Source organism: Onychomys torridus, chromosome 6 (genome assembly GCF_903995425.1).
Source record: "Onychomys torridus chromosome 6, mOncTor1.1, whole genome shotgun sequence".
NCBI classification, from domain to species: domain Eukaryota; kingdom Metazoa; phylum Chordata; class Mammalia; order Rodentia; family Cricetidae; genus Onychomys; species Onychomys torridus.
Window position 1 is genome coordinate 110,539,340 of NC_050448.1, and position 16,903 is coordinate 110,556,242.

At 43.7% G+C, this 16,903-nt stretch overlaps 1 protein-coding gene across 4 annotated transcripts in view; it reads left to right on the forward strand.

Moving 5' to 3' along the window:
- LOC118585240 (sodium/hydrogen exchanger 9B1) overlaps positions 1–2,884 on the forward strand; it is a 59,993-nt gene extending 57,109 nt beyond the window's left edge. For all 4 annotated transcript variants that reach the window (XM_036189499.1, XM_036189500.1, XM_036189498.1 and 1 more), the window contains one exon: positions 2,505–2,884. In XM_036189499.1, the coding sequence (XP_036045392.1) occupies positions 2,505–2,717 (213 nt within the window). In that variant the 3' untranslated portion in view covers positions 2,718–2,884. The remainder of the gene's footprint in view (positions 1–2,504) is intronic.
- Positions 2,885–16,903: the final 14,019 nt, after the last annotated feature.

The following is a 16,903-nucleotide window of genomic DNA, read 5'->3' on the forward strand; positions in this document are numbered from 1 at the left end:
CATGACCCAAAGACAGTGGCAGTTGTGGGGTGTAGAGTTCTGAAATGGAGCCAGCCTGCACCTACTGGGCAAGCTGTGTGCACTATAGAAGTGAGGCCACCCAAGCCCTTTAGATCAAAAGATCATGAGTGAGTCTGTGACGTTGGAACTACAAAACATGGATTTACACTGATGGACTTTGGTTTTGCTTTGATCTGATTGTAACTGTACCTTGGTTCTTATCTTTTGGAATAAGCAAGTATATAACATTTTTTTTAGATTTATTTTAATTTTATGTGTATGAATGTTTTGCCTGCATCTATGTGTGTGCACTACATGCATGCCTAGTGTCTGCAGAGGCCAGAAGAGCATGTTGGATCCCCTGGAATTGGAGTTAATGAGACACTGGACTTTTGAAGTATTGAATTTTTTTAAAGACTGGGACTTTTAAAATTATATTTTATGTTATGATGTTAATAAGAGATATTGGGGACAAGCAAGAAGGAAAAATTATGGATTAAAGTGATGTGTTTATGTGTCAAAGTTGGCTGTGAGATGTCAACCTCAGCTGTCATCTTGACATAAACAAGAATCACCTGGGAAGAAGGGGCTGCAGCCCAGAATTGCCTTGATTGGACTGGCTTGTGGCCATGTTTGTGAGGCATTTTCTTGATTACTAACTGGTGTGGGAAGGCTTAACTGACCAGAGGTAGTACCATCTCTAGGCAGGTTGCCCAGAGTTATGTAAGAAAGGTAGCTGACTGTGAGCCAGAAAGCAGGTCAGCAAGCCAGGTTCTCCTCTGGTTCGGTTCCTGCCATGAGTTCCTGTCCTGACTCCCCTTCATGACAAATGACAGCTGTAAATAGAATAAACCTTTTTCTTGTCAGATTGGTTTTGGTCGTGGTGTCTTTAGTTAGAGATCCTGGTGAAAATTAGAGAGAAATGGTAGAAGATCACAAAGACGTTCACAGATGTAAACTCAGCTTGCTGATTGAATTTTCCAATGAAACTATAACTAAATCTCCGATGTTTAGTGAGGATATTTACCTTCTAATAGTAGTTCGCACAGGGCAAGTTTGTCAAAGGAGTAATTGAGTTAATTCATGTAAAGCTTTAAGAATGGCACTTACTTCATGGCAAATGCTACGTAACTGTGAAAATATTATTCTTTAGAACCTGTTTTCTGTCTGATTCTTTTCTCCCTGGATTCTAGCACACTGGCTTGTGTTCAGTAAAAAGTTATTACATGGGGCTGGAGAGATACAGTTCATTGGTTAAGAGGACTCAGTGCTCTCACAAAGGCCTGGGTTCAGGTTCCAGTACCTACACCCTGGCTCACAACCGTTTATTCCAGTTCCAGGAAAATAATGTCTTCTTCTGAGGGTGCCTCTGCATATGGTATGCATACACACATGCAAACAAGCAATCATTCACATAAAATAAAAACAGTTTAAAAGTTATCATTAAAAAAACCCTTAATGATTGATCTTCAATGGAGGGGGGTTCTTTTGCCGTAATGTCCCACATGAGAAGTAACATTTCTACCATTATGTCATTACTCTACAATTCCATAGATGATGTGTACTTATATTTAATTCCTGGAAATTTTAAGGCAATTTCTTGCCTACATTTATTTGTATATGTAAATAATAAGTAAAAATAAAGACAATAAATAAAAAAAATATAAACCAGCCACAGTGGCTGTAATTAGCCTGTAACTTAGGAGGTAGACATGGGCTGTACCTCAAAAACAAAAGAAAATAAGTAAATAAGTGATCAAAGATAACTAGCTAAGGGTTGTGAGTGGGAGGCATGGGCACCTTTCTGACTCAGTAGGAATTTAAAAGAATGTATCTCCTCAGGGGGAAAGAAGAAACTCAAAATTATCTGAATCCTTAGTGTGTGCTGGGTATCCTTTGCATTCTCCTGTTTCATTGTCATAACCATCCAGTGAGGTGTTGTGGTGCAGACAAGTGGTTAGGTCAATGACCTGGGGTCCCTGTTTAGGGGATCACTCACCTGATTGGGCAAGAACAGAATTCAAAGGCAGTTTGCCAGATTCCAGCTCTGGCCAGTTTCCCATTTGTCCCACGCAGGAGGGACAAGGGGAGGAGCACACCCTGGAGACATCAGTGTTCGGTGCTGTCTTCTGGCAGACATGAACCTGGTTGCTTGCATATGAAAAAACGTGTAAGCCATGCTGGTCCACTTGTAAGCCCTAAGTTCAGGAACAGTGTGAGCACACGAAAGAGGTGCTGAGTGGGAATGCCGCGGGGAGAGGCGTACACAGTGGCCCCAAATGTCTACCCTTTGATTTGTCCAGGTTGTTTTCTTCCAGGTATATTTGCTAGAAAGTATGCAATTAATGATTAAATGATAGAAATGACTCCATATTTGGTCTTTTCTCTCTAGCACTTATCACTCAGTTTGATTGTGTGTGCTTTTATAACAGCGCCATTAATGTCTATCATGTGTTAACTCTGAGTAACATTTGTCCTTTGCCCTGTGTCTTCCCTTACTGCAGGCTGTCTTAGGTCCTCTGGCTCTAGAAAAAGCAAGGGACATGGCACCCCACTTGGAAGCATATTCGAAGGATGTGATGACAGTAGCCTTTCTAGCCATCCTGATCACAGCTCCAAACGGAGCTCTCCTCATTGGCATACTGGGACCCAAAATACTTGATCGTAGTGATGTGACAGGCCCTATAGAAATGGAGCTATCACAGTTTGAACATTAAAACGTTTGCCATCACTCACCTGCTTGTCTAATGAATTATCTCACATGACAGAAAAAAAAAATGTTCCAGAACAGAAGGTTGGAGATTGTTCATAGAAGCCTGGAGTCAGTAAATGCACAATTCCTATACAGGGTTTTCCTCTGTCTGACTTTTGCATCCAAAGTAAACGAAATAAAAATAGTATTAAATGCAATGCTTTTTTAGTTTAGTATTTGCCTATTTTAAGAATAAAGTTAGTCAGCAAGTACCATGGGGAAATGCAAAGCAATCCTTAAGGCTAAATTTTATGTTGTAATACAAAATAAGCATAGTAAACACTAAATGAACCTAAAGAGAGAAAAAAATGCTTTGAGTTCTGAGCATGGCAAGATGAGAAGCTAAACTTCAAATGGGAGGAGCAAAACCACCATTCAGGCCAGGCCTGGTGGCACACCTTTATTCCCAACCCTGGAGAGAGAGGCAGGAGGATGTCTGTGAGCTCAGGACAAACTTGGTCTACACATCGAGTTCCAGGCCAGTCAGGGCTGCATAGAGAGACCTATGAACAAACAGGCAAATTAGTGAGAGAGCAAACTCGGCAGGAACAGACACTCGAACTCCTGTAGTTTGGGTAAACGGGTGACAGAACCAAGGCTTAGATCACTCACTTCTGTGACAACCTTACCAGCTTTAGATGAAACACTGTAGTCAATTGCAGAAACAAGATGAAATCACAAATGGAAATAAACTGAATACTTTCAACCCGTACATTAAGAGCAGTCTGCAGAAGTGAAGGTTGGTCAGTTACAGTCTCCATTGAAGCTGCTCTTCATAAGCAGCAGTATTTTCAGTATTAGCAGAAGGGACCAGCCGCGCCAACTCAACACCGGCTACAAACACACTGCAGCTTCAGCTGATTTCAAGATTCTTTAGGAAGAGTCATGCAACAGCTTCTCCAAAGAGGCAGCTAGATGGCTTGGCGTTTGGTGAGGGCATCTGAATGCAACCCTGAGGACTGACTGAGTTTGGTCCCCAGACCCACAAAGGGGGATGGGGAGAGCTGACACCACAAAGTTGTTCTCTGGCCTCTATGCGTGCCATGGCACATTTACTCACACGTGCACACATGTATTTTTAAAAATAAAAGTTTCTCGGGTTGGGGATTTAGCTCGGTGGTAGAGCACTCGCCTAGCAAGCGCAAGGCCCTGGGTTCGATCCTCAGCTCAAAGAAAAGAAATTTGCCTTATTGCATGGCCTCTTAAAAATTGTACAGATTTAACAAAATCCCAGTGCAGAAATTAACGTTAATGCAATTCCGTTTTTTTCTTTGACATAGCAACATAGTGAAGGGGCACCAAATGTAGAATGAACCTCACACAAAAGTGCTAGGGATGCAGTAACAATGGAGGACAACCAACTCTGTCACTCCTATACGACCAAGGCGCTCTGAGGAATATATAACTAGACCTAACCAAGTTAAACCAGTTCAGATAATTCTGAGCAAGGTAGTAGCTACAATTGTCTTTTTTTTTTTTTTTTTTTTTTTTTAATGCACTTTTAGGACACAACACAGGCTTCTTGACTTTCAGCACACAGCAAGTTCCAAGCCAGCCAAGATCCTGTCCAGGCCAAGAAGAGCCTGTCACACACACCTAAATCCCATCCCAGTACTCAAAAGGCAAGTGCTGAAAATCAAAGCCAGCCTGGTCCACACAGCAAGTTCTAGGAGTGTCAGGACCACCCAGTGAGATGCTCTCCCAAAACAAATCAACTTATTATTTTTTATTGATTGATTGACTGATTGATTGGAGCTGAGGATCTAACCCAGGGCCTTGCTCTTGCTAGGCGAGCACTCTATCACTGAGCTAAGTCCCCTACCCCTCTATTTTATTTTTTAAAAGATTTATTTATTATGTATACAGAAGAGGGCGCCAGATCTCATTACAGATGGCTGTGAGCCACCATGTGGTTGCTGGGAATTGAACTCAGGACCTCTGGAAGAGCAGTCAGTGCTCTTAACCTCTGAGCCATCTCTCCAGCCCCAACTTCCTTTCAAATTATTATTCTATTATGTGGCCTACAATTTATAACATAGACCAGGCTGGCCTCAAACTAAGACATAATGCAGGCAAAACATCCATACACATAAAAATAATAAGTTAAAATGTTCAAAAAACTATGAAGCCAGGAGTGGTGGTGGATTTCTATAATCCTGGCAGTCAGGAGGATCACACAGATCCTCAGGGCAGCCTGAGCTACATAGTGAGCTCAAAGTGAGTGTCGGCAACCAGGGCTTTAAACTTAGCATTTTCTGCTTTGGTGTGGGGTGAGGAGGGAAGGGGCACGGCGCTGCAAACATAGCTCAGCTGGTAAATGGCTTGTCTACTGGAATCCAGGATTCAATCCCAGTACCAATAAACCAGGAATAATCAAATGTGCTTCTAACCCCAACACTCAGGAAGTGGAGGCAGGAGGATTCAAAGTTCAAGATCATTCTCAGCTACTTGGGGAATTCAAGGCCAGCCTGAGCTAAGGTTCTATCACAAAATATACTTTATTTTTAAGTGTTTTTACTGAGGCTGGAGAGATGGCTCAGCAATTAAGAACACTTATTGCAACAGGCCCAGGTGGGCAGGCGCCACTGTGATGACCAGAGATATGTGGTGGAGAAATAGGAGGGAAGGGATGATGAGCAGTCTGCGCACTGTGGAGAGAAGCAGACCTGAAGACGAGACAGTGGTGAGGAACAGGCTGATACGGGTGGCCTCTGCTGCCACCTGGAGCCATGTGATGTCTGGGCTTGTGCTGCCGCCAAGGGCCATGTCTGGGTCCATTGCCTTACTGCAGCTCGGGGTTTGTTGTCACTGTTTGTCACGGCGCGGGTGTGTGGGTTTACTCAGCAGGAATCCAACTACAGTTTGTGTTGACACCCATGTCCCCTGTTACCACAAAAGGCCAGACAGCTACCCCAGAGTCTGGGCCACCACCTGAGGCCGTGTTGATGTCTAAAGGCCATGCTGCCACTGAGGCCATACTGATCTGAGTAGTCTGTGCTGCCACCTGAGACCATGCATGGTGACGTCTGGACCTGATCTGTGACCAATGACCATGTCTGTGTCTGTGGCCTTACTGAAGCAGGGATCTGAGATGATGTCACCACCTGCGGCCATGGGAGAGAGCTGCCCCTGACTCTCCTTGACGGGGGGTGCTGTCCCAGTGGAGGCCCAGACTGACCAACTCAGGTACCATCCAGGCCCACATCCAGGGCTTTGAGCTGGCACTTCTCAGCATCTGCCTCATCTATGACATGAAGGGACTGGGCCTGCAGAACCATAGCCACAGAATCTCCATGACTCAGGGGAACAGCAGGATCTCTGAGAGAAGTTTCAGTAAGGGTCCAGTATTGATGGTATACCAGAAGCCAGAGGCTTGAACCAGATGAACAATTTCTTGCAATGAACATTTGCAAGTAAAGTGTTTGAGCAATGCGGTACAGTGTATGACACTCCACAACTCCCAAGGCCACTAAGACCAATGGAAAGGTGATTGAGAGGCTGGAAAGATGGAGGAGTGAAGTGTTTTCCTTTTTCTTTTCTTTTTCTTTTTTTTTTAATTTACTTTTTGGGGTAAGGCCTCAAGGGACATGGAAGGACTGTGGGATTGGGGTGCATGATGTAAAATTCCCAAAGAGTCAATTTTTTGAAATGTTAAAAAAAAAAAAAAAAAAGAACACTTATTGTTCTTACAGAGAACCTTGTTAAGTTCCCATCCATGTGGTGGTTCACAACTGTGAGTAACTCCAGTTCTCATGCATCCAATGCCCTGTGGCCTCCATAGGTACCCGAATACACACACATGGTGCATGTAAACTCACGCAGGCACACATACACATCTTTAAAATTTATTTATTTATTTATTTATTTTTGGTTTTTCGAGACAGGGTTTCTCTGTGTAGCTTTGCACCTTTCCTGGAACTCGCTTTGGAGACCAGGCTGGCCTCAAACTCACAGAGTATGGCAACACATACACATTTTAAAAGAACCTTTACAAGTGCTAGGGTTGTGGCTTGGTAGAGTGCTCATCTAACATGAATGAATAGATGAATTTGACTCTCAGCACTTCAAAAAATTGTCATGATGGCATATGCCTATAATCTCAACACTTGGGAAGTGGAGCCAAGAGGGTCCAAAGTCCTAGGTCTCTATTGGATCTATAGTCAGTGTGAGGCAGTCCTGGGCTAAATGAGCCTTGGTCTCAAAAAAACAAAAAAACAGTAGGAGAGGCTTGCTGTGCAGATATGAAATCTCAAAAAAGCCGGGTATGGTGAGTTTCCTTGTGACCCCCATGCTGGGAGGCATAGACAGATCACTGGAGCTCTCTGGCCAGCCAGCTTTGCTTATTTTAGTGTGTGTGTGTGTGTGTGTGTGTGTGTGTGTGTGTGTGTGTGTGTGTGTGAACTTTTACAAAGTTCTCCTCATCCTGACCTCAGTCTCCCCTCCCTCCACTCCTCCTCACCTCCCCTCTCTCCCAGGCCCACTCCTCCTTTTCCCTTTAGAAAAGGCATGCCTCTCAGGGATATCAACCAAAAATGACCTAGTACAGACTACTGCAGGCTCTGTGATTGCAGCTTCTGTCTTTGTGACCCACTATGAGCCCGGCTTAGTTGATTCTGTGGGCTGTTCTCTTGGTGTCCTTGACCCATCTGGCTCCTACTGTAGTCTGAAGTTTTCCTGTGTCCTATCCGGTCCTGCAGCTGCTCGGACCCAATTAAACACACAGAGGTTTATATTACTTACAAACTGTAAGGTCTATGGCAGGCCTCTTCCTAGCTAGCTCTTTTATTTTAAGTTAACCCATTTCTATTAATCTATGTTTTACCACGTATTCCATGGCTTTACTGGTCTGTTGGCATGTCGCCTCTTCTTCGGTGGTGGCTGGCGTCTCTCCTAGCTTTCTTGTCTCTCTGCTTGGATTTCCAGCCTTCCTCCAAATTTGCCATAGGCCAAATAGCTGTATTTATCAACCAATCAGAGCAACACATATTTACAGCATACAGAAAGATATCCCACAGCATCCTACAATTCTTCCTCTGTAGTGGGTAGCCATCCCAGCATTGGCCTGGAAGTTCCAACCCCCATTGAGGCTTCGGTAATGGCCACGCCCACAAGGCAGGGCGGAGGAGGAAGCAGAAGACCCAGGATCGAGAGGAGGTCTCTCTCTTGGTTCTGGGATGCTGGACGCAGGAGGTAGACTGAGCAGAGTTCTCCAGAGAACACCGCCAGACTGCGCCATACCTTTGCCAGACCCTACAACCTATCCCTTCATTTGTAAGTTTCTCAAAAAAATAAACCTCCCTTTTAACTACGTGGAGTGCCCTTAATAATTTCACCAACAAATGCCCCAACTTTACAAAGGAACATTAGGTGACTGTCCAGGCTGCCAGCTGTTTCTGTCTACTCTTGCAAGACTTCCAAAAAATGCTTGCATCCTTCTCCCGGTTCTCAGGTAATATTATATCCTTCTGAGGCCTTTGATATGGTTTAAGACTAGATAGTTATAATTTCCTCAGTTATGACAAAAGATAAGTTAGATATAAAACCTTAGATTCACAAATATAAGATAGATAGGATATCTTCTCTTTAATAATGTAACTGTAATTCTTGCTTGATAATTGTTTTATTATCTGAAATTTTACTATATAAAAGTTAAAACCTTGCTTTTTTAAAAAAAAAAAAAAAGAAAGAAAAGGGGAAGTGCTGTGTGATGTTCTGTATGTCAGATGTGTTGTTCTGATTGGTTAAAATAAATAAAGTGCTGATTGGCCAGTAGCCAGGCAGGAAGGATAGGGTAGGCGGGACAAGGAAGAGGAGAAGGCTGGGAACAGGAAGGCTGGGAGGAGACACTGCCAGTCGCTGCCATGAGAAGCAACATGTAAAGACACCGGTAAACCACAAGCCATGTGGCAAAGTATAGACTAACAGAAATGGGTTAATTTAAGATAGAAAAAGTAGATAACAAGAAGCCTGCCACAGCCATACAGTTTGTAAGCAATATAAGTTTCTGTGTGCTTTCTTGGTTGGATGTGAGTGACTGTGGGACTGGTGGGTAAGAGAGATTTGTCCTGACTGTGGGCCAGGCAGAAAATCACTAACTACATTCCTCCCTCTCTTCCCCCAGCTCAATGGGGAGAGACCCGATAGAGATCTCCAATTTGGGCTCTCTCTCTGCCTAATGTTTGGCTGTGGATCTCTGCATCTGCTTCCATCAACTGCTGGAGGAAGCCTCTTTAATGATGATTGGGCTAGGCATTGACCTATGATTATAGCAGAATGTTTTCAGGAATCATTTCATTGATTTTTTTTCAATCCTAGGTCTCTGGGGTATCTAGCCTCTGGTTCCTGGTCATCCAGGCCTTGTCCTGTAGGCAGAGTCTAGAAAATAACTGGCATCTGCTTCCCAAATAACTGACTCAGAGACTTAATATAAATTATAAATGGTTGGCCAATAGCTCAGGCTTGTTACTCTTACTTTACTTACTTTAAATTAACCCACATGTCTTATCTATGCTTTGCCACATGGCTCATGGCTTGTTACCTTATTTTCTACATGTCTTGCTTCCTCTGCAGCTGGCTGGTGTCTCCTCTGACACTGCCCTTCTTCCCATCATTATTCTAGTTTGGCTATCCTGCCTATACTTCCTACCTGGCCACTGGCCAATAAGCTTTTATTAAACCAATTTGAGTGACAAATCTTTCTTTAAAGTGTACAGTGTACAGTCTCCACAAGCTTTGTCCTGAATGGGTCCCTCTTATTGTGTGGGCCTCACATTAGACCAGCCATTGGTTGGCCATTCACTAGAGGCCACCCTTGTAGAATCCTGGGAGTTTCTACTGCATTAAGTTTCCACATTGTCTTTATTACTAATTATACAGGGAGGCTCAGTTCACTGTGGGCAGCATCATTGCTGAGCAAATAGTCTTAGGCTGTAGAAGCTAAGCAAGAGCCACTGAGCAAGTCAAAGAGTGAGCCAGCAAACCTGTTCCTCCGTGGTTCCTCCTTCAGGGTGCTCTGAGTTCCCACCTTGACTTCCCGCAATGATGGACTGAGACCTACATGATAAAATACACCTTTGCTCTTATTTGCTGCTTTTTTTCTTTTGCATTTGTTTTTACATACATTTATTTATTTTACATCTGGACGGCAGTTTCCCCTCCCTTCTCTCCTCCCATTGCCTCTCCCCACCTCTCCTCCACCTCCCTTCAATCCACTCCTCTTCTGTTTCTGTTCAAAAAGGGGCAAGTCTCCCATAACTATCAACAGAGCATGGCATATCAAGTTGTGGTAAGACTAAGCTCCTCCCTTGTATTAAGGCTGGGCAAGGCAACCCAGTATGAGGAATAGGTTCCCAACAGCCAGCCAAAGCATTAGGGACAGCCCTTGCTCCCTTTATTAAGAGTCCCACAAGTAGATCAAGCCACACAACTGTCACATATATGTAGAGGGCCTAGGTTGGTCCCATGCAGGCTCCCTGGTTGTTGGTTTGGATTCTTGAGTTCCTATGAGCCAGGTTAGTTGTTTCTGTGGATTTTCTTTTGATATCATTGACTGCTTTGGCTCCTACAATCCTTCTTTACTCTCTTCTACAGAGTTCCCCAAGCTTGGCTTAATGTTTGGCTGTGGTTCTCTGCATCTGTTTCAATCAGGTGCTGGATGAAGGCTCTCTGATGACAATTGGGGTAGTCACCAATCTGATCACAGGAGATGGCCAGTTCAGGCTAGGTTATTCACTATTGCTATGAGTCTTAACTGAGGTCATCCTTGTAGATTCATGAGAGTTTCCCTTGCAACAGGTTTCTACCTGACCCCAAAATGCCACCCCCTTTCCAGTCATCTCTTTCAAAACTCTCCCGCTCTATCCACTCGCCACACCCAATCCTCAAGTTCCCATCCTTACCTGCTCCCAGTCCACTCAGGAGATCTCATCTATTTCTCCTCCCAGGGAGATCCATGTGTGCCCCCTTGGGCCCTCCTTGTTACCTAGCCTCTCTGGGTCTGTGGATTATAGCATGGTTATCTTTAACAGTTAATATCAACTTATGAGTGAGTACATACTATGTTTGTCCTTCTGGGTCTGGGTTACTTCACTCAGGATTATCTTTTCTAGTTCCATCCATTTGCCTTCAAATTTCCTGATGTCATTGTTTTTAACAGTTGAGTAATACTCCACTGTGTAAATGTACCACATTTTCTTTACCCATTCTTCAGTTGAGGGGCATCTGGGTTGTTTCCAGGTTCTGTCTACTACAAATAAAACTGCTATGAACATAGTTGAATAAATGTCCTTGTGGAATGATTGAGCATGATTTGGGTATATGCCCAAGAGTGGTATAGATGGGACTTGAGGTAGATTGGTTCCCTATTTTTTTAGAAATTGCCATATTGATTTCCAATGTGAGCCTTGCTTATTTTATAAGCTCCAGACTAGTGAGAGACTCTATTTAAAAAACCGAAGTGGGAGCCAGGTGGTGGTGGTAGCACATGCCTTTAATCCTAGCACTCAGGAAGCAGGAGGAGGAGAATCTCCTGAGTTCAAGGCCAAGCTGGTCACAAAGTCAGTGCCTGGGCTACACAGAGAAACCCTGTCTTGAAAAACCAAACCAAACCAAACCAAAACAAGGTGAATGAAGAATGATACCCAAGTTTGACAACTCTGACCTACACACACACACTCAAAACCATTAAACAGAATTTCCATGTGATCTAGTAGCCGGGTGGTGGTGTCACACGCCTTTAATCCCAGCACTCAGGAAGCAGAGCCAGGCAGATCTCTGTGAGTTCGAGGCCAGCCTGGTCTCCAAAGCGAGTTCCAGGAAAGGCGCAAAGCTACACAGAGAAACTCTGTCTCGAAAAACCAAAAACTAAAAACAAATAAAAAATAAAAATTTCCATGTGATCTAGTATTTCTACTTCTGAGTCTATACCCAAAACAAATGAAAATAAGGTTTTCAAGATATAATTGTGTAAACTCATATTCATAGTGGCATCAGAGGCCAGTGTCAGTCAACAGGATGGGCTGTAAAGTGGGCTATGTACATTACTGGGGAACATTATTTATCAATAATAAAGCTTAACGTGTTAAGACATGTTAGGATGTGCATGATCCTTGAGGACATTATGCTCTGTGAACATAGAGACAGCAGAATCCTGCTTGTCACATTGGGAGTGGGGTGTCTGGGGAACTTCTAGTTTGATAATGATGGTTGCTCAGAAATGTGAATATATTTCGTGTCACCAAACTATGTTTTCTAAAATATGTTTTGCCATAATAAAACATATGTAGGGTCTCTGAACTCCGAGCCAACTTCCGGCTGGTGTTGGGCCTGGAGTGCTGGCAGGGCTGTGGGGACTCCCACGGAGATGGCTTGCGCAGCAGCGCAGTCCAGGCCGTCCAGGACAGGTTTATTTGTATCTACTCCGCTTACTTAAATAATAAGACCATGGTGGAGGGGAGGCGGATTCCCATAAGTAAGGCTGTAGAAAATCCTACCGCTACTGAGATTCAGGATGTATGCTCAGCAGTTGGACTGAATGCATTTCTGGAGAAAACCAAAATGTACTCCAGAGAATGGATGAACCGTGACGTGCAGTATGGAAGCAGAGTCCGGGTAAGCTTAAATAGGAAGGTGGCAGCCTCTGTCTTGTGCAGTTCCCATCACGGAAGTCAGTGATGTAGCAGAAATGATACTCAAGCTAAAAACAAGGACACAAAAACCCGGCAGTGCTGACCCAGTTTTCAGCAAGGAGAGGGGAGTGAAAAGGGGGAGGGGAAGAAATGATGTGGTGTGAACGCGACGCACAGAGTCCTGCAAGAGACCTGGGCATCTGTGTGTCTGTCATTTAACTAACTGTGAGCAGTGTGTCTCCCATCTGCATCAGCAGTTAACAGCCAGATAAGTTCACATCCAAAGTCTGCATCCAGCTTTTATACTGTGAAAAGGAAGGGTGTGTGTGCGGAAGAAAGACTATTTTTAACAGATAATGACTGTCCCATAAGTTACTTGAAATCCTGTATCTGTTTGTCCTCAATGTAAACATATATTTCAGGTAAATAAGTTTAATAAAATTTGAAATACAAAAAACCATATGTAATCATAGAAAGTACAATAATCTATTTCAAATTCCCTTCTTGTTCATAAGTACTGTCGCTTTAAAAATAGCTATGGAGTAGGGATGCTGAAAAAATATGGCTCAGTAGTTAAGAGGACCACAACAGTTTGTAGCTCCAATTCCAGGGGCCTCCATGGGCACCAGGCAGGGGCACGGTGCACAGACTACATGCAGAAACAAATGGCCATACACATAAAATAAAATTTTAAAACAGTCTAGGGCTGGCCAGATGGCTCAGCAGCTAAAGGAGCTTGCCACCAAGCCATGGCAAGTTCAGTCTTTAGATTCCACATAGTGGATGGACGGAGAGAGCCGTCATGGAGCTGCTCTATGATACGTGTACCTCCCTCCGCCCAGACATGCACACGCAGAATAAACGTAGAAAATGTTTACAACAATAAGAGCAGCCTTCATGTTACTCAGAGGGTTCATTCTGCCTGTTTCCTGAATGTTTACCAGGTTCATTTAGACAAGAGGAATTCGCTTGCACCAGCCTTCTCATTTGCAGAAGCAACTGCTAAGGAGAGTTAAGAAACATGAACAAGAACTACGTGAGCTTTGCTTCACTGATTATTTAGAAGTTGAAAAGAATTGGTAGGTTTTTTCCAAGACAGGATTTCTCTGTGTAGCCCTGACTGTTCTGGAACTAGCTCTGTAGACCAGGCCGGCCTGGAACTGCCGCTAGATGTGGTCCCATCAGCTTATCAGTTTGACAGCTTCCGGCTGTTGTGGCTTTGGGATGTGTTGCTGAATCACATGGTCATGTGACCACCACTGCAACGACAGTGCTGGGAAGGTCACTCCTTGGTTCAAGGCAATGGTGTGCGGGGCTGAACACCGGTGGATCAAGTGTTTGGGTAGTCCTTGCACACTGGTCCTGCTTTACACCACGAGGATAGCAAAGGCAGAGCAATGCTTAGACTAAGCATCAGTTTTAGTCAAGAAGAATTGCTCTCCTTCCTCCAGGGGAAGGATCCAATGTATTCAACTTACCGTTGTGTGGCTAGTTACTGTCCTTAAGGGATCTGCCACACTGAAGCCTACGTGGCTCTTCACTGCTGGCAGTTTCAAATGTCCAGCAACAGCAGTAGCTTGCTAAGATGTGGCCAGGGGGAAATGCATTCTGTTCAGGCTCCTGAGCAGTGAATGTTTATGGTGCTGGGCACGTGAGGCAGCAGCACACACATACAATTCCTACGGGTGATCCCTGGCAGGTTCCCATCCTGGTGAACCAGGAGGGCTTGAGGTTCAGGGGCCCCCAGGGTTGGGGTAGGAGCAAGACCAGAGAAAGGGCACAGATGTCCAAGTGATGCCACTCAGCATCGTGACATGGAGTCTCTGAGAGAACTCCAGAGGGCAGCAAAGGCTTCAGATCTTCATTATCCCAGGGTGTATACAATGTGGTGTGGCATTTCAATACATGTATACAAGACGTACTGATAGCGTCAAGGTAGTTAACTATTTTTGCCCCTAGCTATTCATAAAGGAGGTAACAGATTGTTGTAAACTGTAGTTGCCCAACTGGGCCACACAGCACTAGAACTCAGTCCTTCTAGTAGTGGCTTGGTACCTATTATCTAAACCCCTTCTCTCTCTTTCTCCCACTTCCCAGCCCCCATGAAATCAACAGCACGAGATATATCATGTCTTCCCAGTCAGAATAAATGTACCCACCTCTAAAGACAACAAATGCTGGCGAGGGTGTGGAGGAAGGGGCACTCTGGACACTCTTGTTGGGAAACTTAAAACAGCCACCATGATGAACAGTACCGTTCTGTTTAAAAACCTAGTTTTACTGTATGTCCGGCTATCCTACTTATGATTATGTATTCAAAAGAAATGAAATGAGCAAATTAAAGAGAAACCAATACTTCTTTATTTATTGTAGCACTGTTTGAGACAGTCTATCATAACCCTGACTGGCCTGGAACTCACTCTGTAGACCAGGCTGGCCTAGTCACAGAGCTCCACCTGCCTCTGTCTCCTCAGTAATGGGACTAAAGGTGTGTGCCATGTCAGGCTGTAGTACTGTTTTAACAGCTGAGATACAGAACCAGCCTAGCTGTCCACCAATTCACAATGGAAATGGAGCTTATTCTGCCGTAAAGAAAAAAAGAATGAAATCCTATCATTGAGGCACAATGAATGGAACTGGAGGCTTTTAGACAAATTCTGTTCATGTGTCCTGTAACATACACGAAAGCAAAGTCAATGCAGACATAGAGTGATTGCTGGTGGGCCTTTGAGAGAATGGTCTTGGCGGACTATAAAGGACACACAAGAGGACCAGCACAGAGGCCATCTCTTTCTTGCTTATGTAACATGCTCCTGTTACCCTTGGTTGTCGCTGGCTTATTGTATTATATGAAGTGTGTTTTTACTGATGTCCTTTGGTAATTAAGACTTCAGCACACTACAGTCCACTGTCTAACTCTCTCTGTTCAGTGTGTCTGTCCCAGTATTTATTCACCCCATTCACTCCTGCTCAACCAAAGCTGTCCTGGGTAGAGTCATCATAAGTTTCAGGCTAGCTAGTCTGCTTTATGTTTTAAATTTATTGTATGCACATATTTGTGCAATTTCAAAATGGGATTTTGTTACATGAATTTAGTTCTTTTTCTTTTCTGTAACTCCTGTTCCAGGGATTCAATGACCTCTTCTGTATTCCATGAGCACCAAGCATTTACATGGTAAACAGACATACATGCAGGCAAAACACTCAGACACATAAAATAAACCTTAAAAAATGTGTATGTTCACCGGGCAATGGTGGCGCACACCTTTAATACAGCACTAAGGAGTCACAGGTAGGTGGATCTCTGTGAGTTCAAGGACAGCCTGGTCTACAGAGGTAGTTCTATGACAGCCAGGACTACACAGAGAAATCCTGTCTTTAAAAAAAAAAAAAAAAAAAAAAAAATTCACTTACTGTTTCCCATTTGGAATTTCCCCCATATTATTATATATTACTGACATTTGATTTTGTTTGTTATGTGTCATCATTTGCCACAAAGGATTTCCATTTTCAATCTCATTTTCCTTTTCTCTTACTCTTTCCATGTATCTACGTCATTAACAAATACTTGAAGACTGGCAAGACGGCTCAGTGGGTAGAGGAGCTTGCTGCCAAGGATAAAAACCCAAGTTCAGTTCCTAGGACACTCATGGTGGAAAGAAAAAACAGATTCTGCATGTTGTTCTCTTGTTTCCACATGTGTACCATGTCATGTGCCCCGACCCAAATAAATAAGGAAAGTTTTAAAAAGCCGGGCAGTGGTGGCGCACGCCTTTAATCCCAGCACTCAGGAGGCAGAGGCAGGCTGATCTCTGTGAGTTTGAGGCCAGCCTGGTCTACAGAGTGAGTTCCAGGACAGGCGCAAAGCTACACAGAGAAACCCTGTCTTGAAAAACCAAAAAAAAAAAAAAGTTTTAAGAATTAATCATTTCATGTCACAGTTTCATTGTTCACTTATTCAAACAGTACATTTGTCCCACTTTCCCATTGATAACTAAGTGGTCAGTTCTTTCCTCGTTTTCTTGTTTTGTTCTTGTTTTCTCTTCTCTTCTCTCCTTTGGGACAAGGTTTGGCTGTGGCTCAGGTTGGGTTCAAACTCTAGGACTCAAGCTGTCGTAGCCTCCAAGGGAGTAATTTTGTTTTTTGGGTTTGTTTTGTTGTTGTTGTTATTGTTGTTTTTTCATAGACTGAATCTCACTAGCCCAGGCTGGGCTTGAACTACCAACCTCCTGCTTCTACCTTCCAAATGCTGGGATTATAGGTGTAAGCCACCACACCTAGCTTGCTTGTTCTTTTTATTTTGTTTTGTTTTTCAAGACAGGGTTTCTTTGAGTAGCTTTCCTGGAACTCGCTCTGTAGACCAGGCTGGCCTGGAACTCACAGAGATTCGCCTGGCTCTGCCTCCCCAGTGCTGGGATTAAAGGCGTGTGCCACCACAGCCCAGCTTGCTTGTTCTTTTTTAAAGAAAAAAAAAATGTAGTATTTTAAATTTATTCTTTGATAATTTCACACATGCAGGTGATGC